General features: G+C 38.6%; 1 protein-coding gene across 6 annotated transcripts in view; it reads left to right on the top strand.

The window, feature by feature from the left end:
- VPS13B (vacuolar protein sorting 13 homolog B) overlaps window positions 1–27,234 on the top strand; it is a 439,608-nt gene that overhangs the window by 394,803 nt on the left and 17,571 nt on the right. For 5 of the 6 annotated variants that reach the window (XM_061448008.1, XM_061448006.1, XM_061448007.1 and 2 more), the window contains 15 exons: window positions 6,656–6,811; window positions 8,021–8,284; window positions 8,440–8,523; window positions 8,691–8,866; window positions 9,970–10,140; window positions 10,784–10,985; window positions 11,620–11,808; window positions 12,206–12,352; window positions 13,424–13,707; window positions 15,246–15,373; window positions 15,956–16,155; window positions 18,720–18,838; window positions 20,034–20,857; window positions 25,259–25,435; window positions 26,347–26,517. In XM_061448008.1, the coding sequence (XP_061303992.1) occupies window positions 6,656–6,811; window positions 8,021–8,284; window positions 8,440–8,523; window positions 8,691–8,866; window positions 9,970–10,140; window positions 10,784–10,985; window positions 11,620–11,808; window positions 12,206–12,352; window positions 13,424–13,707; window positions 15,246–15,373; window positions 15,956–16,155; window positions 18,720–18,838; window positions 20,034–20,857; window positions 25,259–25,435; window positions 26,347–26,517 (3,292 nt within the window). The remainder of the gene's footprint in view (window positions 1–6,655; window positions 6,812–8,020; window positions 8,285–8,439; window positions 8,524–8,690; window positions 8,867–9,969; window positions 10,141–10,783; window positions 10,986–11,619; window positions 11,809–12,205; window positions 12,353–13,423; window positions 13,708–15,245; window positions 15,374–15,955; window positions 16,156–18,719; window positions 18,839–20,033; window positions 20,858–25,258; window positions 25,436–26,346; window positions 26,518–27,234) is intronic. The other variant, XM_061448010.1, reaches the window with a different exon arrangement.

Below are 27,234 nucleotides of genomic sequence, written 5' to 3'. Positions count from 1 at the left end.
ATGCTATGGCACTTTTCTAATTGTTTCCATGCAAGACTATCTAACAGCTTGTTATCCAAAGGTCAGAATAATGCCCAAGCATGGACAAACCCTCCAAGTGTCATATTCGTGGAATGCTAGATGACTTCATAGTTATGAAATTATTTCATTTCTCATGATAATTCCTGACTTGCCAAGTTAGTGAATTTTAAGAACTCTGAGAGCAGATTGTAAGATAAATGTGAAATAATCCATACTTCTGGAGTCAGGGACTTCCCTCCAGGCATTAGTTCATATTTGACTTACTTGACTTACTCTTGGGGATAAAATGAGTTAGGACAAGGTCTTAGATACCACATTCTCTTACTGGGAAAGAAAACCAACTTGCACAACTTCAGCTGGCTCATGTTTCTTGTTACACAGGCACTAAGAAGCAGCGGTTGCCATGAAATACTTTATTTAACCTCTGCAAAATGTTTTTCTAGTATGGCAAGGCAGTTCAGTTAAATGAAAATAAATAGTTTTAAAAGGATTGTATTTCTTTCACATTCACATCAAGAAAATTCTCCGTTTTTCTTTTGTTGATAATTAAGCATAGTGAGAGATGCAGTAATTGCCCATTTGAATTATTTAACATATATATACCTAAAGTTATTTTTGTAGTAGCTCATAGTTATATTCTATATAATGCTTTATTTACATTTAGAATTAATATTAATGAAGCTACAATAGTCTGTAATTAAAAACTGTTTTTCATGTTACAAAATCAGCTATAGCACACCAAGGATTTGGATTTATCAGCTATTGATGGTGTCCCTCCAACTGTTTGGCTTAACTTAAAGCTCCTTCCTTCCTTCATTTTTTCACAGCCCGGATATTCTACATTTCAGGGAACCTAACCTTTCCCTTTTAACTTTCGCTCTGATTCCTGCAGGTCTCGCTAGTTTGGCTAATATTTCAGTAATAAGTCTGAGGTCCAATGCGCTCTCTTCTATTCTGCTCCATCCCCCACGTTTTCCTCAGATTTCATGAGGTTTTGTCCTTCCTTAGGGATAAGACACCCCCAACTATATAGTCCCTTTCAGAGTTGGGGTAAGTCCAAAACTGATGATATTTAAGGCTTTAAGCAATTCTAGCCAAAGTTGCCAGACCTTACGAGTTCCTTTTGCAGATTTTAATGAAAGTTAGGTCTGTTAGATATCATTAAAAGGGAAGAGAAGCTACATCACTCCTGTGCCTTACAGACAACACTGGCTCCTACGTTATTATTGGATCCAGTCTGCGCTCCTTATCTTGATCTTCAAGTTGCTTTGTGGGATGGGCCCCAGTTATGTCAAAAGTCATGTTTGTCTCCAAGACAGCTGTGCTTTTTAGGAGAACTGGAGCATATGATACATAGGGTGAAACTCCGAAGTTAGGAGAGATCAGACCTTCCTAGCAATTTACTCAGTTAAGGAATTCTGTCTTGCAAGACAGTAGGCAGTCAGAGGGTCACACTGGGGATCACAGCAAATGTAAAACCCAGCTATTCACATGAGAGTCCCATGAACATATTCGGCAGAGATCATTTCCTTGTGAATAAACAGTAGAAATCTTCTATAACATGCTAGTTATTACTAGTTATTCTCCCCACACTCAAACTTCAGCAGAGTCCTCTGCAAAAGCAAAGAATAATGGATCTATATTCATTATTTTACTTCCTAAGCAAAACATAATGTTTGTTGCATAGGAGAAGTCTGCATTTAAAGTAGCAGCTCCTGACCTTTCTCCAGAGCCTTCCTCCAAGGTTATGATGCCCATTTTCACTTTTCACCATCCTTGACTTGAAACAGTTGAGAAGTGTAGTGGGTAAAAATTAGTTCCTATGTTGATTTGGGCAATGACTTCAGTGAGAATGTGGTGAAATTACTGGTTATAAACATTATAGTTTTATTTCATATCAAAGTAGGTAAATATGCCTGAAACAGCTCTCTGTCACTTTATTGCTACTTACATAGAATTTGGGGGAGAACATCTCTTATCATTTGCTTTTCTGTTCTTCTAAATGCACACTTATAAATTTTTTAATAGCTATTAGTGGTTAGTATATTAGTAATACCTTCTCTGAAACCCTTTTAAAGTTGTTTTTCTCTTATTTTAAATAGTGTGCCTGCATAGCACAACTTTTTCTAGATTTTTATAAACATAATTTTTAAAGGTAGATGTAGATTTGGAAATAGCTTTAAGAATCTCCTCCTACAAAGAAAAGACTGAAGCCAAATTTTCATGTATGTTGCATGTCCAGCAGGATCATAATTCAATGTTATTTATTTCGAAGTTGCCATTCTTTCAGGTGTTGGGTTATATAAAGTATAAGATGATATACAATACTCTGTGGAAACTGTGAACTTAGAACCTGTCACTTTTATTTTGGGATATTTTCCTGTCTTATTGTTTAGGGATCTTACAAATTCTCTGCACAACTTTTTGTACTTTATATAATCCTTCACAGGTCATTTACAGAATAACATCAGGGGGAAAAAAAAAACAACAAAAAAAAAACCAAAAAAAAGCTGGTTTATGCTGTTTTACATTTTTCAAGTAGTGACAAATGTATTGTGGCTTTCCTTTGGAGTCCTGCATCTGAAATCAATGGTTATACTATGTTATATGTAATTGACTCTCTAGATAATATCTGGAGCAGATAAAGATTGGTATCATCCATGAATCACATGAACCCTGATAATTTGGTTACTGTTCCTTAATCAGAAGACTCTTTTCCACGATGTGTAGAGCTAGGTTTACCCGTGAGGTTCAGACCGGCTTTGCAGACTATGTTGAGGCTCACAACATCTCCAGGACACCCCAAGGCTCAGAGTTTTATCTACCAAGTGTGACATTTTTTGCTACTAGCCAGCATGGGATTATGGAAATTGCTTTCTCCCATGCTCTGCACTGCCCTTCTGTCTTACAAGGCCCAATGATGTAGAACTGGTCAGATCTCCCAGGTCCATGAGAAAATGAAGCCAAACTGAAATTCAAACTGAATTGGTGGTCGTTGTATCTGACAATGTGCAGAATGAACATTTCAATCACTGTTTTCCCAAATACTAATTAATTTTATTGTGGCATATCATAATCCTGGTCGAGAGCCTCCTTGTATCCTGAACCAAAAACCATAAAATGCTGATCATCCTTCTCCTTTAATTTTTCAATGAAAACTTACTATACCTTCAAGACTTAGAATTCAGCTCCCATCTCCAGGTCTCCATTTCCTCCATGTTTCTGTGTCATCACAGCTTTTATTTTACTGTCTTATATCTCTTAGAAAAAAATGACTGCTTCCACACCATTAACCAGGTCCTCACTTGATTCCTCACAGTCTCTCGAGTCGAGAGTAATAACCCTTATTCTTCCCCAAAAGCATTTTCTAGTTTCACTTAGAAGACAGATGTAATCTAACTACAGTGAAACTAAGCTAACTTTGGTTGATCTACAAGCAAAGTAGAAATCAAATTTGTATCACTAAGCATTTTGAGGCCACAAGCTTTAAATTACTTACACAGCTGGAAAATGCTGCCTTTTCTGGACAGACTCCCTTCTTAGTCTCATTTTTAATCCCCCATTTTAGTCTTCATGCCTTGTCATATGACACTTAGCCTTATTTACTCAGAACTTATCCTTCACTCACACAGCTAGCTGAAAACTTAAGTGAATTTTGAGGAGTACATAGAAACATTCTGTAAAGAGACATTGTAAAGAATACAGGTTTTCTAGACATTTACTCCAAAAGGAGCAGCTTCACCTTAGTCTGCCTCCCTGAAGGTAATTTCTTTCCTTCTTGAAACAGAAATCTATAATGGCTCAGATTTAAAAATCCAAACCTGTCAAAATCTAGTCAAAACAAAAAACTCTGTGTTATCTGTTTATCCATTTTCCTAAAAGAAAATGCAGAAATCAAATGGTTACACAAATGAGTGCCTGTTTTCACATGTACAATAGATAGTCTGTTTTAAATTCTCTCTAGACTAGAAGTTGCCACTAATCACTGGATTATATTTATTAGAATGCTTTTGAAGTCCATTGAATATTTTTTTTTAACTTTATGCAATGACTTCTCTTTTCTCCTAATATATGTACCATGCGTAGCTGTACTTGTTGAACTTTCTCTAAGCAGAGTATCTAATAAATACTTAGAATTCACTTAAAGTGTGATAAATGAAAGGGAGTTTCATGGCAATTACTGTGAATCTGTAGTATTTGGTCAGGTTTAGAGCTCTGCCTTGTTGAGTATCTAACGCCATCTATTACGACGTCTTCTGCTAAAATAATGTTAAACCTGATTACTTAATTTTCTAAAATTGCTTCAATTTTTATTTCCTGCCATATATCTCTGTATCGCTTAGTGTCATTTGCTAATTACTTCTAGGCATGTTTTCCAGAAATCTCACATTTAAATGACTGATTTGCCCAGAGATCCCTTTGCATTTTCATGGAATGCAGTTTCTTGGCTCAGAAGTAAACTTATGCAGTACCCAATTCTTACATTGTTATGTCACTAATACAAATATACTGGATATCTTTAATTTACAGAGGCTGTTCCCGTTGTATGTAGCATTTACCCGTATGTGTATGTGTATATCTTTTTTGTTTCGCTTTCTGAACCATGAAGTTAAATGCAGACTAATCATTATGTTACAAAGAAAATTAGTAAGGCAACATTTGTGTTCTAATGACTGCTCAGGAAAAGCTGACAGCGCCTTCCTTGGGAACATTCAGCTCGTGAGCAAAGCTGTTTATACAGGGTGAGAGACATCCTAATGTTGGAGCTACATAAAATTACTGAACATCAATTATGGCATTTATATGACATCTGTCTTTGGAGCACACCATGTTTTGTGTGCCTTATAGCTTTAGTACCTTTTCTCATTATTTGGCTGTCATTTCAAGCTACCAGTCTCTCCAAAGTAAACAGTTTTCTTGTTTCTCTTCGTTTTCATATGTGATGAGATTTATTCCCAGCTGCCTCTGTAAGAAACTGAACTGATTCCAACCACTGCAGTTGGACTTTTTTGTTTTGTTTTGTTTTTCCTTTTCTGTAACTAATACTTAAGAATTAAAGTGACGTGTTTGTTTACGACTTTGAGTGTCCTAGTGCATAGCTTCCCTCAATGTATTCTAGAATATTATGCTCTGCCCAGCCATGTGCACATCCAGATGCATGCCCATGTTCACACTGGCACATATTAGCCTTTGTGCTTCCAGCATAAAACTAATTTGAATCTGAACGCAACAGTCATCACTCTTGCAAATTCAAAAGCCACCCACTGAATGGATGTTATTGTTCTGTGTGTAACTTGTGCTGAGGATACCACAAATTGCAAACAGTCTACTGAGTTGTAATGTCTTTGAAAGTTGTTGCTGCGGTTGTTTCTTAAAACAATGAAAAACCCCATCATCCAGCCCTTCACTAAGTCCATCTGGCCAGACCCATGGCCAGTGCTATCTCTTTCTAGAAACAAATCACGTGAGAACATCGTATTTACAAGGTTCAATTTTTGCTAGTATAAATAATTTGGGCCTGATCCTGGTCTTAATTACTTAAATTAATTAATGACAGATGTCCAAAATCAGAGTGAAATTCAACCCTTGAGAGAATTCCCACAAGGCCTTTATATAACTGTCTTAAAGGACTTAAGTGATGCTTAGGCTCTCTGCTGGCCCTCTGCAAAGAATAAGTTTTACCCAGAATGCTTATTGCTTTGATCCCTTATATGTAACTCACATCCTTAAGTTTGCACAGCCACAAAAGATCTATACAGAACTAAATAGCCAGATCTTCAGCTGGTGTAAATTTATGTAACTTCATTGACCTACATGGAACAGTACCAATTTTCACTACTCTGGCTTAAAGAATCTCCATGGGATAGAGGTAAGTGCGTATGGTGGGTAAATGGATGAAAGGCTCTTCAAATGATGAAAGACTATATTGCTCTGGAAGTGATTTAAGTTAAACTGGAAAAAAGCCACTCCTTTTCCGGAATAAATCACACAGGGAGTATAATTATGCAGTTAAATTTCTTCTCATGCAGTCAAGCTTGAACTTGCCACCACATTTGTGTAAGAAATGAAATATTTCCCATCTCTCAGCAATATACTAAGTTCTACATTTAATGCACATTTATATGTGAGCTGTACACGTAGACATACAGATTTTCATCTTTATTTTGAAGGGAAGAGTATTTGTAATTTTTTCTCTTATTCTGAAGGCCAGAAATTTCATCTGGACCGCATTCCCTATCACCTTGCTGATAATTAAGAGGGTGGATTTCTAGAACAATTTCAAGGGCACTAAAGAAAACCTCTTATTTCCTGTTTTATCTTTCTAGTCTACATACTGTTTTTTTCTGAAGCAGTTGTGTGCTGGATTTTTACCATCCCAAATACATTGTTAAAGCAGGTAATTTCTAGGCATGCATGATGCAGAGCTATCTTACAGTATTTTTGATTCTTCTGCTTGTATCTGAAATCACAGAATCACAGAATGAGTGGATCAGTCAGCGAACTGGTGTGCTTAGCATTGCTGAGTTTTAAAGCCAAGAATATTTTTCTGTCATGGGAATTCCTAGCCTACTGAAAGGCTTCCCCCCCACCCCCCCCCAGTTATGTATTGAAGCAGTAATTGCTTTCTTTCCAGCTGTTACACATCTGTATTGAAGGCTGGGGAAACTGGCGGTGGTCTGAACCATTCAGTGTGGACAATACAGGGACCTTTATTCGTACCATTCAGTACAAGGGCCGGACAGCATCACTTATTATCAAAGTTCAGCAGCTCAGTGGAGTGCAAAAGCAAGTAAGTATTTGATCCAGTTTGGAAAAAATAACATGGGCAATTCACGAATTAGTCACCTTGTTATTTATTCTCTCCTACTGGGATCTGAAAAAAAAACACCCCACACTAAATATAGCGGTCTTCTGGGGGCGTTCTGGGGAGATTTTGCAAATTTTTCTTCACTTTCATATGTATATTAACATTTAAAATTTCAATTGCCACCATGTATTTTACATATTCTAGTAAACATCTCTGCATGGTTTGTAAGTTTTGACAGTTTTGTTAAAGGAGAAAGAAGTAATGACCCAATTAACATTTGAAAATAGGCTTCTGTGCAGTGACTTTTCACATACTATCTTTGTAAAGAGATCTTTAATAACACCACAGTCCAGAAGCCTGCATTGGCAGAAGCCAGAGCATGTGGTGGACGTAACATGTTCAGCTCATGGATACGACAGAGCACCTTATGTTATGCAACAGAAATATACCTTCTCAGATGAGAACAGTGCCTGGTGTTTTACTGAAAGCCCTGCTGAGACTTTGCTTGGTAGGTTGTAGCTAGAGTGTGCACCCTCCTTAATGAAAAGCAAATGAAGATGGTTACACAGGGATACACGTGGAATACTGTTTCTTCATATAGCTTACAAAAAGTCAGCTATATGTTCTATGATAAACAATTCGTGTATGATGGACAGCAACAACTCTGAGTCTAATTTGATGATTTTCTAGGTGGGTGCACTTAAATACAGAAATAGGGTACAGCCATTTAATGGAATTATAAGCATTAAAACAGGAAACATACTGAAAGGTCTAGAACGCTGGATTGTGCTGGGAAAGTGAGGCGTCAGTAGAAACCTTTCACTGTGTCTGCTCAGAAAGGGCTCAGCATTCAGAGACCATCACGGTACTCTTAAAATCCAGTCCAGAGCTATGTCAGCCTTGGGCAGTACTGCTGAGTTCAGTGGGAACGAAAGTGGATATGTTACATGTTTCTCTCAAGCCCGGATACTGCGTTAGCAATATTTCAGGCATTTTAATGCCTAGGTTTCTATGAAATTGCACATACATTTGGCCAACAAAAATAATGTTTTACCATTCATTGCCTTCAGCAGTGCTTGGGAAAACCTAAAATAGGGAGATTATTCTTGTACAGGTTTTCAGTCTGTAATTCCATTTTGACCTTTCTTTTTCACCATTGTTATATATGAGCTGCATATTTTTGTGTTTTAGATCCTAATCTGTGGAAGGCAGACTGTCTGTAGTTACCTTTCCGAAAGTATTGAACTGAAAGTGGTTCAGCATTACATTAGCCAGGATGGACAGGCCATAGTAAAAGAACACATCAACTGCCTCGCAGCCAAGCAGAAGTTGCCTTCATATGTCCTAGAAAATAATGAGCTTACTGAACTGAGTGTGAAAGCTACAGGAGATGAAGACTGGTCCCGAGATGTATGTCTAAGTTCTAAACATACAGAACACAGCACTGTCATTCAGGTATGACTAGAAAGAGGTATATGGAATTATAGCATTAAAAATGTTTGAGAAAGCTGGGGACTTAGCATTTAGACTTCCGCTTAATATGATAAAATGTTGAACATTATCATCCTGAAATAATTTTAGTGTGATGCTGCTGATCTCTCTGTATACAGGTACCATCTTCAGAGAGTTCAATTACATATGTGTGGTGCACCATTTTGACTTTAGAGCCCAACTCTAATGCACAGCAACGATTAGTAAGTACACTTAATGTCTCTGAAATCTAAACTTTTATGCCTTACATGTCATATAATAAATCAAGGGTAGAATGACCTACTTGACAGATTTATTAATAGCTTGTTTCAACAGCTGTAATACTGGAATAAAATTAGCCTTGAATTGGTATATTATTTTCTTTTTGTAGATTGTTTTCAGCCCTCTTTTCATTGTAAGGAGCCATCTTCCAGACCCAATTATCATACATTTAGAGAAAAGAAGTCTGGGACTGAATGAAACACAAGTGATTCCAGGGAAAGGGCAGGAGAAAGCACTGCAAAATATAGAACCTGATCTTACACACCACCTGACATTTCAAGCCAGGTAAAATACTCGCTTTCCTTGAAAATGGTTCATTTGTATGGAAAAGAACTGTCGTGGTTTAAATCCAGTCAGGGAATTTGTTCACTCACTCCCAGTGAGTGGTGCTGGGCTGACAACAATCGAGGGCCCCCCCCACTGGGGGCTCTCCCTTTCCCCGCTCCCAGAGGAATGGGGAGGAGGATCGAAAGGGTGCAACTCCCACGGGTTGAGACAAGAACAGTCCAGCAACCAATGTACAACACAAATCACCACCGCTACCACCAACTAAAACAATGATAAGAGAAGATAACAAGGGAAGAGAATACGATGCCACCGGCCAAGAAAACGAGTTCCACCCGGAAGCCCCTGTCCTTCTGGGTAACTCCCAGTTACCCCCCACCCCGGCCATGACGTGCTGTGGTATGGAATACCTCCCTGGCTAGCCCGGGTCAGGCGCCCCATCTCTGCTTCCTCACAGCTTCACCTCCTCCCTGGCAGAGCATGAGCCTCACAAAGTCCTTGGTCAGGGTAAACTTCATTTAGCAACAACCGAAAACATCGGTATCACCAACATTGTTCCCAGGCTGTAAGTCAAAACACAGCACTGCTACACGTGGTAGCTACCACGAAGGAGAAACATGACTGCTACTGCTGAACCCAGGACAAGAAGGAATAATTTACACTGTAACTTCTGGTGCATTGTTTCTGAGAGCATAGCATATGCAAAGGAGATAGGACAGAACAAGCATATCTGGCCTGAAATTATATGACAGAACATACTAAATTTGGTATAACTGTCCTAAGCACATCAGCATTTTTTGCTTAAGCAGTCCATGGGTTTATGTTTTGAAAAATAAATTCCTAAATGATCTTGAAATATTTTTTGGGGAATACTGAAGAGTTTCTAGGGTCTCAGACGCAAAGGTCATTACGGTGTCATAACAAATTCATGTGTATCAGTTAATGCTCAGGAAGTTGTTAGACATTGTAACTTGATTCATCTGTGATTAGCTTGTGATTGTTCCTACTGTAGAGTAAGCTTGGAAAGCTTCATTTAAGAAAATGTTTATGCTACTAATCCTTAATCTTGTTGTGTGAGTGACTGAATCTGTTTTCAATGACAGGGAGGAAGATGATCCATCAGAGTGTGCAGTCCCTATTTCAACCACGCTAATTAAACAGATAGCGACTAAATCCCATGCAGGTGGCAATGTCAACCAAATACTGTCCGAGTTCTATGGCGCCACTAATCCTCCACAGCCTACATGGCCATATAATAGGAAGGATTCAGACGGGTAATTCTTTGCTAAACCTTCTTCATTGTTATTGCATTGCCTTTTCCGAATAAACTTAAATCACATTCAAGAAGACTATATGTGTTCAACATTGAATATGTTTTCAATAATTATGTGATTCCTGTATGTAAGCTGCAGAATCTGTCGTGGGTAGGAAAAAATAGAAGTCAGCCTAGGGGCTGCCCTTGATTACATTGTGAACATCAGCAAGGATTAAAGGAAAATTAATCTTTTTATTGTGAATGCACCTTCTTTACTGCAACTCTAGAGGCTGTTGTTTATTCAGCAGCTGTTTAAGTACAGAAACAGGGAGTTGCTGAGAAAAAACCAATGGAAATGTGATTTTATGACTCTAAAAGTTACAGGTTTAGTTCTGAAGGATAGTGATAATTCTGTGAACATATTTCTTTAATTGACCAACTTAGGTTGAGCTTATGCAGTTGAAAATATGTCTTTGTAGCCTACACATAGCTAAATCAGTCTGAAAGCATCTGGGTATGTTCCAGGATGATAAGAAGAGGTTGTTTTTCTTTTTCAGAACCAGAAAAGCCTTGCAAATTTCTGAAAATGACAGTTTATCATTTGTAATCTTGAATTCGTTATTCCTTTGACTATATTTGTTTGTTGGTTTGTTTTGGAACAGCAATGAGCAACTCTCCCAGTGGGATAGCCCAATGCGGGTAAAGCTGTCGGTGTGGAAACCGTGTGTTAAAACTCTGTTGATTGAACTTCTGCCCTGGGCTTTGCTTATCAATCAGTCCAGGTGGGACCTGTGGCTGTTTGAAGGAGAGAAGATTGTTCTTCAAGTACCTACTGGGAAAATAATTATACCTCCCAACTTTGAGGTAACTTTACCATTGATGTTAACAGGCATAGTTCTGGTAAACTTTCTGATTCTGAAGAATGGTTATTAATGCAGATGATTCCCACTTTCCAGTCACTGTTAGTCATATGATGAGTAGAAATAACAGTAGAAATTTGCCATGCTGACTCACCAAGTGAGTAGCACAACATACTAGCAATGTTTGAAGAGCAACATGTCTTAAAGATGCATAGTTAAAAATTTTTACTGCAGGAAGAAGACCTTCACGCCATCTGATTAAGCAGCCTACTCCCTCTCAATTCAGCCAGTGAATCTGCAAAATGTAGCAGCCCAAGTAAATTGCTGTAAAGGCCAAATAAAGTCTTTGGCCCCTGCTGTGCTGACCAGCCCCTGGGAAGTGGATTGAGCGCAGTAGCAAAGCTGACCACCTGGAAGGAATGTTTGGTTTGAGAGCGGTTTAGATTGAGTCATTTCGTATTTCATATGCTACCAGGAAACACTGGATAATGAGATAGGGTGAATTATAAACAAAGAAGATTCTTTAGGAGGGAGAAAGGCAAAAAATGAGGTTGACTTCATACTGGAAACTACATTTAACTCTAGTAGAGCTGTATCAAACTGCCAACAAGTAATAATCGGTCATTTTTCACTTGCAGGAAGCTTTTCAGGTTGGAATATACTGGGCAAACACTAATACTGTGCACAAATCAGTGGCAATTAAACTGGTTCATAATGTGACCTCCCCAAAATGGAAGGATGCCGATAATGGGGAAGTAGTAACATTGGATGAAGAAGGTTTTGTTGAAGCTGAGATAAAACTTGGTGCTTTTCCAGGTCATCAAAAGGTTAGAAGAAAATTATCCTGATTTATAACTTTATCATTTAAAAACTAAGTCAAATAGTGAATGAAAGCAATCAAGTGTAAGCAGTGTGAAAGCTCCTCCCTAATTATGTTAATGAGAGTATAAACAGTGTATGAAGTATAATTTAAAGAATTACATCTCCAAATCATTCTGCCCAACTCATAAAGATAATACAGTATTTCCTGGAAAATAATTAATGAATTTTCTATCTTGTTTGGCAAACATTGATAGATGCAACTTCAAAAGTATTTGATGTGGCTCCAGCTACAAAGTGTGTGGATATAGATGGGATTTCCACAGTTAAAAAGAAAATGGCAGATCTGCCACTTTATTTTATGGTTTTGTCTGTGACCTCATCATCTTCTTTATTGTCTTACAGTTGTGTCAGTTCTGCATTTCTTCAATGGTTCGACAAGGTATACAAATTTTACAAATAGAAGATAAGACAACAGTGATCAATAGTACACCATATCAAATCTATTATAGGCCACAGCTTTCAATTTCCAAAACCCACTCAGGAGAAGAGGTAAAGCACTGTCGGTACTGGTTTGCTTGTCATCTGCAGTATGTTTAGATTTGTATGGTTTCAGCTGCATATAGAAGAGCTTGAACAGAAATCTTTAGACATAACAATGCTAAAGTATTTAAAGTACAGAATCCTGGGTAAATTCAACTCCAGTAATTAACTGGGATCAGGAATCTGTGCAAAGCAGGAGATTCTTGCACATTGCAGAATTAGTTCTGCCTGTTCTCCATCTGTTCAGGCACTAATGGCCATTTCTGTAAAACAGGCAGCGTAATCCGTAGTAGCTGTTGAAATTGTTCTCAGAATTTTCACTGAGTTTGCGTGTAAAAGAGGTGCATTGGCCTGGCAGGCTGAAAACTTTTTGTTATTCTTTTGGGAAGATTCCAGTTATCTGAACAAAGCTGCAAAACTAGAGACGTGCCCAAAGTTTATGTATTTCAGCAAACTGCATCAAATTGTGAATATCATTTTTCTAATAATTGCACAGTGTATCTAAGGACTAGTTTGCAGGAACCGAAATGTATGCATGGTCAATATATTTTAATCAACCATTTGTACATATTTATTGAAGATTACATTTATAGTAAAATATGTGGAAAGAATTCTCAGGGTTGAACTTGCTAGAGGAGCTGGCAGGTAAACAGAAAAAGTTCCCTATTTGTTTTGTTTTCCTTCTGCATTAGTTTTCTTCACATCAGTATCTACATTTGTGCATCACACATTTTGTGGCAGTCTTACTGGATGGGGAACTGGAAAACCGTTAAGGCTAAAACCTGGTTTTAGCTTTGTATCTATAAATGGATTTTCTTCCCATGGTTTTATTACAGTGATATAACTATTGGTTTTGGTAGAGTGATGTAGACTGGACTGTAGATAACTGTGCTTAGTTAACTGCATAAGTATACCTAAAGACAGATTTTGGCCCAACGGCTTTTAATGCAGTCAGCTTAGTGCAACCTTTAGTTAGTTGTGGTCATTAGCTACTTGAGATTGTTCTGTGCAAGGTCATCATGAATAAACTTCCTGTTAGAAGCCAGTATGTCATGCTACCACCATCTTTTTTCTTCCCAGGACTTCCATTCACCAGACAGTACGGTGTTCAGCATCAGTCCAGCTGGGGCACCACCTAGTGAGGTGCTGAGTGCTGTGCCCTGCTGGGACCTGATGTCAGACACCACTCCCTTAACTTCAGGGGTGCCTCTTACTGAAAAACGCATGCTGCTGAGTTTCAGTCCAGGCGGCTGTGCAGGGAGCTGTGAGCTGTGGAGTCTACCAGCTGTCATTAAACAAGAGTTCGCTAGACAGAGCGTGGCAGTGCCCACAGGGGTCTTTAGTGAAAGTGGATTTTGTACCAGGTACTGTATGCTGAACAGTCATGAATAATGATCTTTGCGTGTTGCTATAAGGCCTCAGCTAGGAAGAAACCATAAGACATTAATGCAGAAGTCAGAGTAACACATGCCCCCCATATGTAGAGGCAAGCCTTACTTTAATTTAAAAATTGTTATCTTTTGATGGGTTTGATGCTTTTATTATAAATGGTTTCATGTTATGACTGTGTACAAGTTGTACAATTATTTTTATAATGCATGGACTGCTATTTTTTATGTGCATACAAAATAAGAGCATGAAAAGGGTTTTTTTGAGATTATGGTCTTTTTTCAATTTGCAGGTAACAATTTGAGTGCTCAAGGACAGTATGAAATGATACAATACAGAAATTTAGTTTTGTTTATAAAAGGTAAAAATACATTTTAGCAAGAATAATAAGAAAATAAACAGGAAAAGCAAAACAGGAATGAAACTGTTTTGAGACAAGGAAAAAAATCCATGTTTTAAATCTTGAAATGATCGAAACGTGCATTCTACTTACAAACAAATGCACCCAGCTAGTTTAAAGTAACAGTCCGATGACTAGTCAGATGCCCAACTTCAGTTCTCAGACCTCGTATCTGAGTCTATTTATCCTTATACTGGTATAAACAAGAAACAATCTGATGAAATTAGAGAAGCTGCATCAATATGATCTTCCTCTTGCCTGAAGTGCTTGATATCGTTCAAACCCACATACTGTTCCTCTGTAGTCTAAGAAGTATCAGTGTGGGTACTAAAGATTCTCATAAAGACTCAGATTAAAACAAAAATAATAATGGGAAGAACACGGAAAAGCTTCTTCATGATTGCGAGATGGATACAGAGAATCTCGTGATCCTAATCCAATTTGCAGACTGTTTGGATTTTTTAAAATCACCATGAGGTGAAGTTTTTTAGAAAGAGCCAATAAATTTGCACAAGAAAACATGAACTTGTGTTTATGCATGAAGACATTTTATGCAGCTAATAAGTAGAACTAAATTAATTTATTTTCATTTTAGAAATTTATGTAGTGATGATCCGTAAGATTAACATTTGAAGGGGCGATAGCATTGGGGATCATTCCAGGCGAGCAGTCAGTTACAAATTTATGTATTTGTTAAAAATATCTTTCATGTGTATCAAAAAAGTATGCGTGCAAATTCTTCTGGAAAATTTTAAAGATTTATGTTGAAAATTTGGACCTACAATCTCATGTTTTTAATTTAATATAAATCTCTGCTGGCCAGGGCTCTCATCTTGTAAACACACATACTTGATTTAACTCATGAGTTGTCTCTATTAAGTGATTTCTTCTCTAATACTGTTTTTTGTGGTATTTCCACGCATTTCTCTGTTCCAGTATAACTCTCAGTGGAGATATGTACTTGCCTAAATATTTGTAAATATCTGTGACTAAGAACTTGATTATAAAGAGTCTTAAAGATGTTAATTTTGAATGTTTCTATTGTTCAGAGTAATGATATGTAAAGATTTCATCCAAAACATGCATAATCAAATATATCTGCTTCTGTTTTAGAGCTATAGCCCTCACTTACCAAGAGCATCTTGGTGTGACGTACCTAACACTTACAGAAGATCCTAGCCCTCGTATAATTATTCACAATAGGTGCTCTGTTCCATTGCTTGTAAAAGAAAACTTCAAAGGTAGGTAGTATGCAGAAACAGTGCAGTGTTATAGTATAGATTATTTTTCTGTATCTCCAGTGCAAAATTGAGTTCAGTATGTGTTTTTGATAAAACAAGAACTTGATGCCCTCATGAAGATCCATCTGAAAGTGACAGACTCTGGAAGGTACTGAAGCCTGGAAGCTAATGGAGCTAAGCATGAGGTCAGAAGTATGAATTTACATGACTCCAGGCTTTTGGGTCTCCCTAGTTGCATCCATCAAGGTGACTCAGCTGTAGGAAACTAGTAGGCAGTAGAGTCCTTTTGACATCAGTTCAATCCCATGGAACATTTTAATTTCCTAAGATTCACAAGTGTAACACAAAACATTAATGTTAATGCAGTGATAAGTAGAACATTATTTATGTAAACCTTAGTGTATTGAAAAAGAAAGGGAAAAAAAACCCAAACATATAAAATTGTAACCAATAGAAGAGTAATGTTTTTATTTATTAGTAATATTTTAGACAGAAACTTCCTTGTTTGTGTAAGCATAGGTGAGTTTTCATTTCGTGCAGGTTTTAGAAAGTTCTAATCCTGTATATTTTATGAAATTTCAGATACACCAAAGTTTGAAGTTTATTGTAGAAGGATTCCAGCTGAATGTTCAGTTCATCATGAACTTTACCATCAAGTCTCCAGCTATCCAGATTGCAAAACAAGAGATTTGTTGCCCAGCATTCTTCTGAAAGTGGTGTCATATGATGAATTAGTAAATGAATGGAGTGATTTTGTGGATATCAACAATCAAGGAACACAGGTAAATCATTATGAACTCTTTCCGAGTTCACAGCATAAATGGTTGTCTTTCTGACCTGCACAGTATATTGTTCCTTTGCAAGAAGCATACTCTGTTGGTTAACTAAACTCTGTTGGGTTTAGGGGGTTTTTTAGGTAAGTATTTGGAGCTCTTCTTCCTCTAAGTGCTGTTGGGTTTTTTGGGCTTTGAGGCAATTTTTTTTGGTGTTGTTTTTTTTTTTAATTTAAGTTTTGGGAGTTCTCCTCCCTAATCTGTGGAAGTTTTAGAATACAGATTACCTTCTTCACTGGCTATTTTTAAAAATAGCTAGATAAAAATACAGGCTTTCTAGCACTGAATTTTTTCACTTCTTTTTCATCAACTTGGTGTTCCCTGGAGAAAAATCAGTCCTGATAATTTCTGGCCCCTGTAAACAAAGAATCCCCTATAAGCAAAGGATCCAGGAAAATCCTTCTATTTGGTGACTTAATTAACACAGGATTTTTATATTTACATCTTGTAAGAATCATCACTGTCATTCTCCCTCTGTGTCTTTACAGAAGCTACTCATGTCTTTTTAAAACAAAACAAAGCAAAAAAAACCTTTTGTTTCCTTCTGTTATTTTTCTCCTGTTTTGAGGTAAATGAAAACTTCCTTGACTGGAGTAATTCTTTTTGATGGGAATTTTTTCCATCTTTGAAGTCATTAGTTTACATGGAATCAACATAAACTGCTTCTCTCTTTGAAAGAAATACTAGTTTCAGATGTTTTCCCTGGGGACCAATCACAAAAATGCTCTTGATTATTGAGTGTTATGTTATATTGCAAGTAGTTCAGTTTCATTCAGCAAGCCAGTCAAGCAATGCAAGGTTTCAAATTTCAGCCATTAATGTTATGCCAGACCAGGGTTCTTTATAAGTATCTGGCTCCTACAAGGAATTAGATGCTAAGACAACATTTGGGGATCATTGTCTATTTGAAGAACTCTCCAAATAAGAAGTGTAGCCTTCTGTTAACAAAGTTTTAGGGTTTACAAGTAGAGAATTTCCCCAGGATTTCTCAGTCCATCTTAGGAAACTATAAGTAAATAAGGAATAAGCTAATAGCTTCACATGCTTGGTTCAGATTGTGAAACAACTGGGATTTAGAAGATCTTGAGTAATTTGTGCTCTTTCTACCTAGTCACAGATAGGTACTTATTCTATTAAATGAAAATGTTATTAATTTACAAAAATTAATAACATCTGAAATTTGAATTAAAATTTCCAATCTTTAAGATCAGTAAGGGGTTTTTAGAATAATGAGGGTGTATTGAAAATTCAGTGTCCTTTTTTTGTCCACGTCCATCATGCAGGATTGCAGATCTCTTTCAGATAAGCAGAAGTTTAAAACTGAAATATCACAATTATGAATTCTTGTATAGTAATTCTCAGAAGAATAAGACATAATTTGATAAATGAAATTTAATTATCTCTGCAAGGTTGTTATATGTAGTGTAACGAGAATCTATTTAAGTGCTGATCTACTAAACTTCAAGTGCTTTCCTTCTGGTGATTTGTTAACAGCAGTAAAGATTCTTCAAAGCAAACAACTGTTTATTTTACCTATGCTAGCCCATTATCTTTGTGTTATCTCTTGAGTTTGTATTCCTTTAAATTATCTCTTCTGTCATTGCAATCTTGTAAACAATTGTGCTGATAGTAGCCTTACAAAATAGAAGTCAGTTTGCTCTAACAAAGACTGCTGTGACTTTTCCAAGCCTGAAAAGACCTGTCTTCTGTATTGTGGAAGAACACAAAACTTGCTCAGAACTATTGTAGAATTAAGCTACAAAAACCAATATGTTATTTCTTTAAGTAGAATATTTATTCCTAAGGACAACTTATTCAGAATGAAAATTTGCTCATCTGTAAGCAAGACACAAACCTCTTGTCAAGTTCCCATTTTCCTGCCTTTTAAAATGTTTTATGCTTTCTAATACTTTTGCCATTTCTTTGTGGCAACACCTTGGTTTTGAATGTTGTCTCTCAAATGCAGGTTAGATGGCTTAAGAATGTGTTCAATGTTGTTAAGCAAGTCTTCATGAATCCAGAATGTTACTTTAATTTTTAATCTTCATGTGTTTAGCATCATGCTATCAGCCACTCATCTAACCAGCTCTGAGCTAGGGCATAGCAACATAATGTTAATTTAGGGTTGGTTTTCCAGTGGAGGTGTTATTGTGCAGAGCTTTAGGAATGTGCCTTTCTCCTTCATCTAAAATTGCAAATTAAAATTTCCTTTTTATTCTGTTCTCGTATAACTTCCCCCCTCTCCAGCACATCTTGCTTATTTCTGGAGAAGAAGTTTCATATTAAAATATATTCAGTTATGCAGTTAAAGGATGAGGTGCAAATTTCATCTTGCTGTTCAACTGAAATACTTGAAGTATCAGAGCTGTTATTTTCTAGTATTGATATCTGTTTCTGTTTTTCCTGAAGTGTCATGATTTGCGTAAGAAATCTCTAATAGGATTAATTCTTATTCTGACATTAAAAATAGTAATTTCAGTGGCATTCCGTATGTTTCTAACTCTCTTCTCTAGATTGTGTTCTTAACTGGCTTTGGCTATGTTTATGTGGACATTGCCCATCAGTGTGGAACAATAGTCATAACCTTGGCCCCAGAAGGAAGAGCAGGACCTGTCGAGATCAACCTCAACAGGTACATAAAGCACATAAAAGGTGATGAAAAAGCATTGCCAAAAGTGCTGACTGGTCAGTCAGCTTTCTAAGCGTTAACTAACCAACAAACTTTGGCTTAACTGTTTGTTTTGTTTAATACTGCTGCGTGCTCTGTGGCATATGTTTAGACCAGATGTTACGCTTTGTATGTCACAGTTAAAAAAGGACAATCTAACACCAAAGTCATGTCACTTTAGGGTAAACACTGGATGCCTGGTACAAAAAGAAGTCCTGTGTTGTTCATTTAAAAAAAAAAAAAACACAACAAAAAACACAGATTTTCCCTTCAGAATTAATTTTGAGTGTGTTCTTCAGTATAAAATGTATTTAGCCAGGTCCTGCCATCTGTAACTGTACAGGCTCCCACTAAAATTGGCAGGAACTTTGAAGTACAAGGGCTGTAGAAATAGTCTTACAGTCATTAAATAACCGTGCTTCATTATAACACTCTTCTTAGGAGACTTCCCCACTTCCATAACACACTGCAACCTCAGCTCCATTCAAGTGCAATTATAACACTACCTCTTTCTAAGACGCAAAAAGCCTGACCTCCAGCAATGCTGTTACTATTAGAGTGGAATTTGTTGTACTGTTTTTATTTGCACAGTAATTAAGTATTAATCCCCAAGAAACTGGTCATCAGCGATACATAATAGCCCACTTGCTAGTTAAACTTGGCAATGGGCAGTTAACATTGCATGAGGGAGGCTCTCAGTGCTGTGGTGGCTTCCTTGGAGGGCACTCATTGTATGTGGTGTGAAATGAATTATCCATAATAGTAACCTTCAGTAGTGTCTCTCAGAAAATACTGTAACATCTGAGGCTGTATGTGAATTATCAGAAAATTGTAATGTTGTCTGCTTTAACATCTGGCTCTGTTACAAAAAAAAAAAGTATAGGAAATTACTGTGTATATAATGATGTTCCTGTCCAAACGATCCTGTTGATTGATAAGAAAGAAAGAGGATAGATGGAAATATCCCATTTCTTAGAAGACCTCCTGGGTGTTATCCACAGTGGTGGCTGAAGCTGCCAGATCCCATTAAGAGTAACAGGACTTGTACAGTGAGTTTCCTGTGTATTATAGAGAACATCTCTTCTGACAGCTTTCTAGAAAGTAAGATGCTGGGTGAACTCAAAGTACATGAAGCAACAAAACTGCTTTTCCTTTCTAGAAGTCAAGAGCAGACCCTATCACTGAAAATGTTCATCGGTCAGTTGAGTCTTGCTGCCTTTGATGATATTACAAACCACAAAGTGTCATCTGAACTTCTGCGTCTCACAGCAGACCACATGTTCCTCCACATGGCTCCAGCCAACAGCTACCTGAGACCCCTATCGCAGGAGTTCCAGTGGGACGCCATGGAAGGCCTCCCCCAGTTTCATAGTCTCCAAGTGTATTGTGAAGACTTGCAACTAGACAATCAGTTGTACAGCAAGTCCAATTTCCATTTTGCAGTCCTGCTGTGCCAAGGAGAAAAAAATGAGACTGTGCAGTGGTCCAGAGTGAGCAACCTCACTGTTTGTAACAAAGATTTGGAAAGCTATAAAGAAAGCTGTTTTATAAAACTCTGCATTGCTTTTTCTGAGGAAGAGAATTTCATGTTTCACATAAATGACCTCAGCTTTGAGCTCAAACCAGCTAGGCTGTATGTGGAAGACACCTTTGTTTACTACATTAAGACTTTATTTGATACATATCTTCCAGAAAACAAAACCACTTTTCAATCCATGCATACTTCAGATACTACCCTGGTGCTGCCTGAACAAGTGAGAGAGCATGCAAGAGCTTTGGTCAAGCCAGTGAAGCTAAGAAAATTAACAATACAACCTGTTAATCTCCTTGTCAGTATTCATGCTTCACTGAAACTGTATATAGCCTCAGATCACACCCCTCTCTCTTTCTCTGTGTTTGAGCGAGGACCCATCTTCACCACTGCCAGGCAACTTGTCCATGCCTTGGCCATGCATTATGCTGCTGGAGCACTTTTCCGAGCAGGTCAGTACTTCTCCTTAACACGTAACATTTTTATTAGGTACCAGGATTCTGTGACTGTCTCTCAAGCTGAATAACCTTGATGTTAACCATACATTATTGTTTTCCTCAGACACTCTTTGATAATGATATTTTCAGGCACCTTTCATGTTCTGCCATACAACAGAAGGGAAATAAAATGGCTGAGCAGACACCAGCGAAGATTTGTAAGGTTGTGCTAAACATTAGCCAGCCACCTGAAAGCTTTATGAAACCCTGAACACAGCATAAAAATGTATTCTAGCAGGCTTAGGTTTTGTCATTTTGTATTATAGCACTAGTCAGAATCAACCCACATTCCTCACATAAACTCCCCAAAACTAAGTTTAATCAAATTATTCAGCATGTTGCTCTGCATTCAGAAGTAAATTATAGCCTTGGATGTTTTTTTGTTGTTAAAACTCCTTTTGGTTGCAGTTTATGATTAGGACTCTGTCTTTCTTCATACAGCCTTCATGCTAAACTGGCACACAGATGTTTGTTGTCCTTTGATCCAAGAACTATGAAGTTTGCTGTTACTAACTTTTTCCCATATAGGATCAATAGTAAGCAATTAGTCTGTTAGGTTAGCAGGTGTATTCTGTTTCCCATAAATATTAATTTAGAAATTATGAAATTTGGTCTCTGACATGTCTTAGTCTGGAACAGAATTTTTACCTGAGACAGGAGGAAGCTTCTCCATGTTCACATGTAGGTAATGCAATCCACACTGAAACATGGGATTTATTTTCCTGCAATACTAACCGTCAGATTTTCTGGAATCCTGATGTGCTGGAAGCATAGCTGTGACCTGATTTCTGTGCACAATTTCCAAAATTGTACGCATGCATTTCAGGTATTTATAAATAGAAATAGTGAGATGTTGATCTGGTCTTTCTCACAGTTTTGCACCAGCACAGTGTGCACTGATTCACTTTTTTCTTGCATTATTTTGCTTCCAAAAATTTGCAGGTTTTTCCTTTTACTGCTTATTTGGATTTGTTTTACAGTCAAATTCCATAGTACAAAAGGGGAGATGTAGTTTCTTGCTAATTAAGAGTGAAACTATGGCCCAGTGTGAATGTTTCTCCCCACAACTGCCTAGGAGTGGTGATACAAGTGGTGATAGACTGCGACAGGAAATTGGGGTTATACCGGCTTTTCATCTGCAACATCCCAGGTGAGGTACATATGAGAGTTAGGGATTCCTGAGCCTGGTTTGGGCTTACCTCCTGTGCTACCCTTGCAGGGTGCAGTGCAAAGGCCACCCCTTGCTCTGGGCTCATGATGTAGATGGAAGCAAACAGGTTTAAATATTATGAAGTCAGGTTTGCTTCAGTGGAACTTCTCTTCAGGAAAATACATAAGCATATATTTAGTCATTGCTTAAACCACACTCAAAGCAATAAAACTAAAATAGATTTTTTGAAAGGGGTTACCATTATTAAAATGGTGAATTATATTGATTAATGTTTGCTTGGGCAAAGAAGATGCTGTATTTTGAAGAGTTTGTGACACTTGTCAGAAGGCTGTGTCAACAAAGTTAAAAAGGAGGAAAAAAATAAGCAAAAACCTTATATGGTCTGCAAACCGTGAGACCTTCCCTCACCATCAGGTGAGTTACACTTCTTGGATTGGTCTCTTGTGGAAAAGGACCTTGCTCTCCTGCATTTTAGCCACATTAATCTGCAAAATGACAGGTTGTTTGACCCCCTTCTGCTAACCACTGTCCAATGCATAAATCATGGTAGCATCTGCACAAATGGCATTCCCAAACAGGTATGCCTTATGCTCCAAACAGGTTAGTCTCATTTTGCCCTTAGCTGTATGAAGGATCGTTGCTGCCCTATGGGAGAGGGCAGGATTGACCCCATAGCTTGCTAAAAGGGGTGTGTCATGCTGCCCCCCATATGTTCCAAAAGAGTGGCTAGAATATATGTCTTGTAAGCAGTGAGTAGCGCTGGAGAGCTTTGCTCAGATATGCTGATTAGCATTGCTTGTCTCAAATTAGCAAAGCTTGCAATGGAAATCTCCCATCCTTTTCTAATTAAGTTGACTTCTATTTAAAAGTTAATAAAATTCTATTTAAAAAGATCACTGATATCAGCCAGATCTAACTCTATAGTTGCCTAGAAAGAAACTGCAGTGGCTCTCTGCTGATATAGTCATACTAGTGGACATAATTACTAAGCATACTTTGGGAAATGGTAACCTGACATGATACTGTATTTCTGCAAAGTATAATGCAGCACAGAGCTTCTGAATGGAGGAACTATTCCTGATTCATCACTCTCCTATCCTTACTTACTCCCACACCTTCCTCCTTGGATTGGGTGGTCCATGCTGGCAGTGAGGAGCCATTTGGTTTGCTCTGAGTGTTGGCCAAGGAGGGCCACACTTGATGCAGGTTGCACGTTCCTCCCATGTGCTCTCCAGGGGTGAGCATGCTCCTTCCAGAGCTTCCCAAAAGTGGCAGCCTACCAGCCAGGGCAGACTGTCACAGCTCACCCCCAGGATACCAGGCAACCCCTCAGCTTTGTGTTTACCTGGTTTCATTCATGCATTTCATGTGGTTTTCATTCCTGAGCACACCAGCTGATTAAACAGGTGAGTGGAGTTGGAGTCTCCCATGTTCCAGCCTGGCAGTGTCTGCTGGGGGAGTTGGAGGGCACCAAGGCACTAAGCTGTGGTGTCATTCAGCTGCTTTCCATTGCACCACCACCTCAGGACAACGAATGATGAGAATATTTAGAGAGAAAAAAAAAAACAAGCAACGAAGGCTGTAAGGGATTATTGTAACATTATTGATCTGAGCAAGCAGAAAGAACATCTCTTCCATCTGCACACACCTCCCCACCCCTCCAGCTTTTCAGCACTTCGCACAGTGGCACAGATAATTTATTAAAAATACTACAGGGAGGGAGTACAGGCCCAGCCTGAGTACTGGCTTCCCCTGTCCCAGCAGGGAGAGACTGCCAGGGGATGCTCCTTTCCAGGGCAGGCACTGCGGGGCCACAGTGCTTGTTGCTGCCTTCCTTATTGCATTGCCAGTAGTACTTGATTTTTGTTCTCATAGTCCATCCCACCCTCTCCCTTATGTCTGCTGTGGTTCCCGCTTTTTATGCTATGGATACTGGAGTTCTCAAGCTGCCAGGGCTGAAATGTGGGACAGATTCAACAAGAATAATAGATTTTCCAGGAGCTTAGAATGATAGTATGAGATTAATTCATTGCATATGAGTAACATTTTCTCTTCTGTTCAGTTTCATGATTCAGCCTTCCACAGGAGTGACTGGGAGGGGCTAATAGAAAACAAGAAAAGCATCTGGATAGCAGGAGTTTGCAGTGGTGAGATGGGAATGAGGAGGGCAGCGCAGATCAAGGCCCTCAGCAGGAGAACAGGAGGACAAGCTGTCCATCTTTCAGTGTCCCAGCCCTGTCACACCCAGTGTCATTCTCACAGTGCCAGCTGGAATTCATGGTACCAGGACTCAAAGACCAGGCAGTTCCCATTTAAGGTTTATTGCCATTTCTGAATCGTTCTCTCAGGGCTGAAAGTTATGCAGCACTATTTCCTAATAAATCTGCTGCCAACCAGCCTGAGAAAGACAAGACCTGCAGACAGCTTTCCAGCAACAGATTGCTGCATGCTTGGCCATCCAGCAAGCTGCTGGCAGCCCTGCACTTATATAGGAAACCAGATCTGCAGATACCTCTCCTGGGATATGCATAAGGAATACTCCCCTATGAGTAACCTAATCAGCATGTAGATGTCATTGCTGTTTACACAACTGTACTGAGCAAAAGACATTTGTCTGGCTTTCACTGCACTCTGAAAGAAAATGATCAGCTTAGAAGCATTGGGGTGGATTTAAAATAACTTCTTAAGCACTTGTCAAAAATCTGCATCCCCTTTCCTAACACTCCATCAAGCAATTGACCTGCACACTCCCGTAAAGCAGTACATTGTATCAGTGTAAACTCCCTGTCACAATTCTATCACATAAGGATGTGAGATCACCAGGCTGCCTTATAGTGTCTAAAACTGACCTGGCGATCTGAACTTGCAGTCCCATCCCTCCGTAGCTGTGAGGTTCCAGCATCTGCCTCCCTAGCACACTTTTAGCAGAAATACGGGAAGCTCCTGGAAGGAAGTCATTCTAAAGCTATTTGCGAGTTTGCCAAAAGGATTTCTTTGATTTACGAAGTATGAAAGATTGCAATTTCTGAATTCATAGTGGATGAGTTATTTCCTGTGTTTTGCTCAAAGGAAGGTCAGAATGCGATGAATACTAGTGTGAAAAAGATAATTAAGGAATAACCTTTTCACAACTGCTGCTCCTGCAGGTTTTGCAGCCATAACATATGTCTTGTTTTTCCATGCAGGCTGGGTTGTCGGATCGTTGGAAATTCTTGGGAGCCCGGCTAGCCTGGTGAGAAGTATAGGGAATGGCATAGCCGATTTCTTTAGGCTCCCCTATGAAGGGCTGACCAGAGGCCCGGGAGCATTTGTCAGTGGAGTTTCCAGAGGAACAACATCATTTGTAAAACACATTTCCAAAGGTAGAGCTTTCACTTTGTTGCTCCAACTACTGCTTTGTTGTCAGGCGTTGTTAAAGGATGTGTTAAAGTTTTAAACAATATTGCTTGCAGCTTTGTTTGGCTTGCTAGGCTGCGGCGAAGTGCTGGGAGGGTAACAAAGCTCACATATAACATCATATGTATTAAACAGATCACCGCTTAACTACAGTGCGTAAGAACATTTCAGAAACTTCAGAATTTTAAACCTCCCAGTGGGAAATGGAGATTGGCTCAGCCGGTATTTCATGTGATAACTGCAGAAATATGAAAGGTGTTCTGTACTTCTGCTAACCATCAGAAATTCTACACTCTGTCGCCTCATCATATTCATTATTCCTTTAAAAAAAGAGAGAATAGATACAGTTGTCATAGCTGTGTAAGTGCGTGGATGGGTTTTAACAGCAGGGCTGGGCTGGCCGGAGAGCAGGAGCAGCTTTTGTGTTGCGAAGTCTGTACAAACAGTGCCATCGCGTGGCTCTGCCGCCTGCAGAGACCCCGGCAGGACCCTGCTGCTCCTCCTGGGGGGCTCCCTCAGGACACCTCCTCCCTGGCTCCTCCTGTAAACGGTTGTTTACCTTTCCATCACACACACACACACACCCTCCGTTTGGGTCAGCCCCACAGAAGTTTGGGAGCTGGGAATTGATGTTTGGGTGAGCTGCTGTTCCCACTGGACAGGCAAACCTGGTACCAGCTAATGTAAAAGGCGTGACGTAGACCGTAGAAGCAGTGTGGTGATGCTTAACAAATAGTAAAGCAAGTTACACATGGGTGACTTTTCAGCTGACTTGCTGTTCTCGTAAGCTCAGTATTGCAGTGAGGCATAGAACGCCTCCGTGTTTCAAATTAAAGCATTTTGATCCAGACCCAAATGTATATCTCCGTGTATTTAGGTACACTGACATCAATTACCAATCTGGCAACAAGTCTTGCTCGGAATATGGATAGGCTGTCACTGGATGAGGAGCATTACAACAGACAAGAAGAATGGAGAAGGCAGCTTCCAGAGAGCCTGGGAGAAGGACTGAGACAGGGGCTCTCTCGTTTAGGCATTAGCCTTCTAGGTAATGTACTATTAAATATCAAGTTGAGTGATGATACTGTTTTCTGATCTGCTCACCAGCCTTTTCAACATGTGAGTTATACTTGCAAATTCTGTTTATTTTGGTATTTTCTTGTGAAATAGCCTCACGGTATGTATATGAGATACTGTTTCTTTTTATCAAGTGAATTATATTTCGTGAATTTTGTGTATGTTTTTTCCTGATAAAATAATTGCAGAGATTAATAGAGCGAATTTGCACTCTATTAGTGAAATATTTTCATTGGTACATAATGCATCTCTGAGAAGAAACAAATAATTCTGCACAGGGCAGGGTGACTTGTAACTAAGCACAAAGACGTCATCATGCCGATGTTTACTTTCCAATGAGTTATAGGAATGCCTTCCAAACCTGCTTGGTTTTGCTGCACTGTAGATATTGGGGATTCTTGGTTTTGTTTGAAAACCACTTGAACTTAGTGCAGATGTTAAGTAAGCTTTGATGAGGAATTCTGCTTTTACCAAAAGACCCAGATTATCCTGATTCAGTGTAATTGTATTTGCTCAGCAGCCAAGGGGGTTGGTAGTTAGAAGTGAAGATTACTCTGGCCTTTTCAAAATAATACCTAAAAATTCAAAAACTAACCCACACTGGAAAAAATCTCTGAGAAGTTTTGCAGTAAGGGGCTGTATTTTTTAGGTTTCTTGTCACACAGCAGAGGAATGCAGAACTGTATTG

Source organism: Pezoporus flaviventris, unplaced genomic scaffold, assembly GCF_033815535.1.
Source record: "Pezoporus flaviventris isolate CSIRO_AGI_PZ_B2104156 unplaced genomic scaffold, CSIRO_AGI_Pfla_v1 ptg000007l, whole genome shotgun sequence".
NCBI classification, from domain to species: domain Eukaryota; kingdom Metazoa; phylum Chordata; class Aves; order Psittaciformes; family Psittacidae; genus Pezoporus; species Pezoporus flaviventris.
The sequence above is the reverse complement of the archived record's forward strand: the minus strand, read 5'-3'. Positions and strand labels throughout refer to the sequence as shown.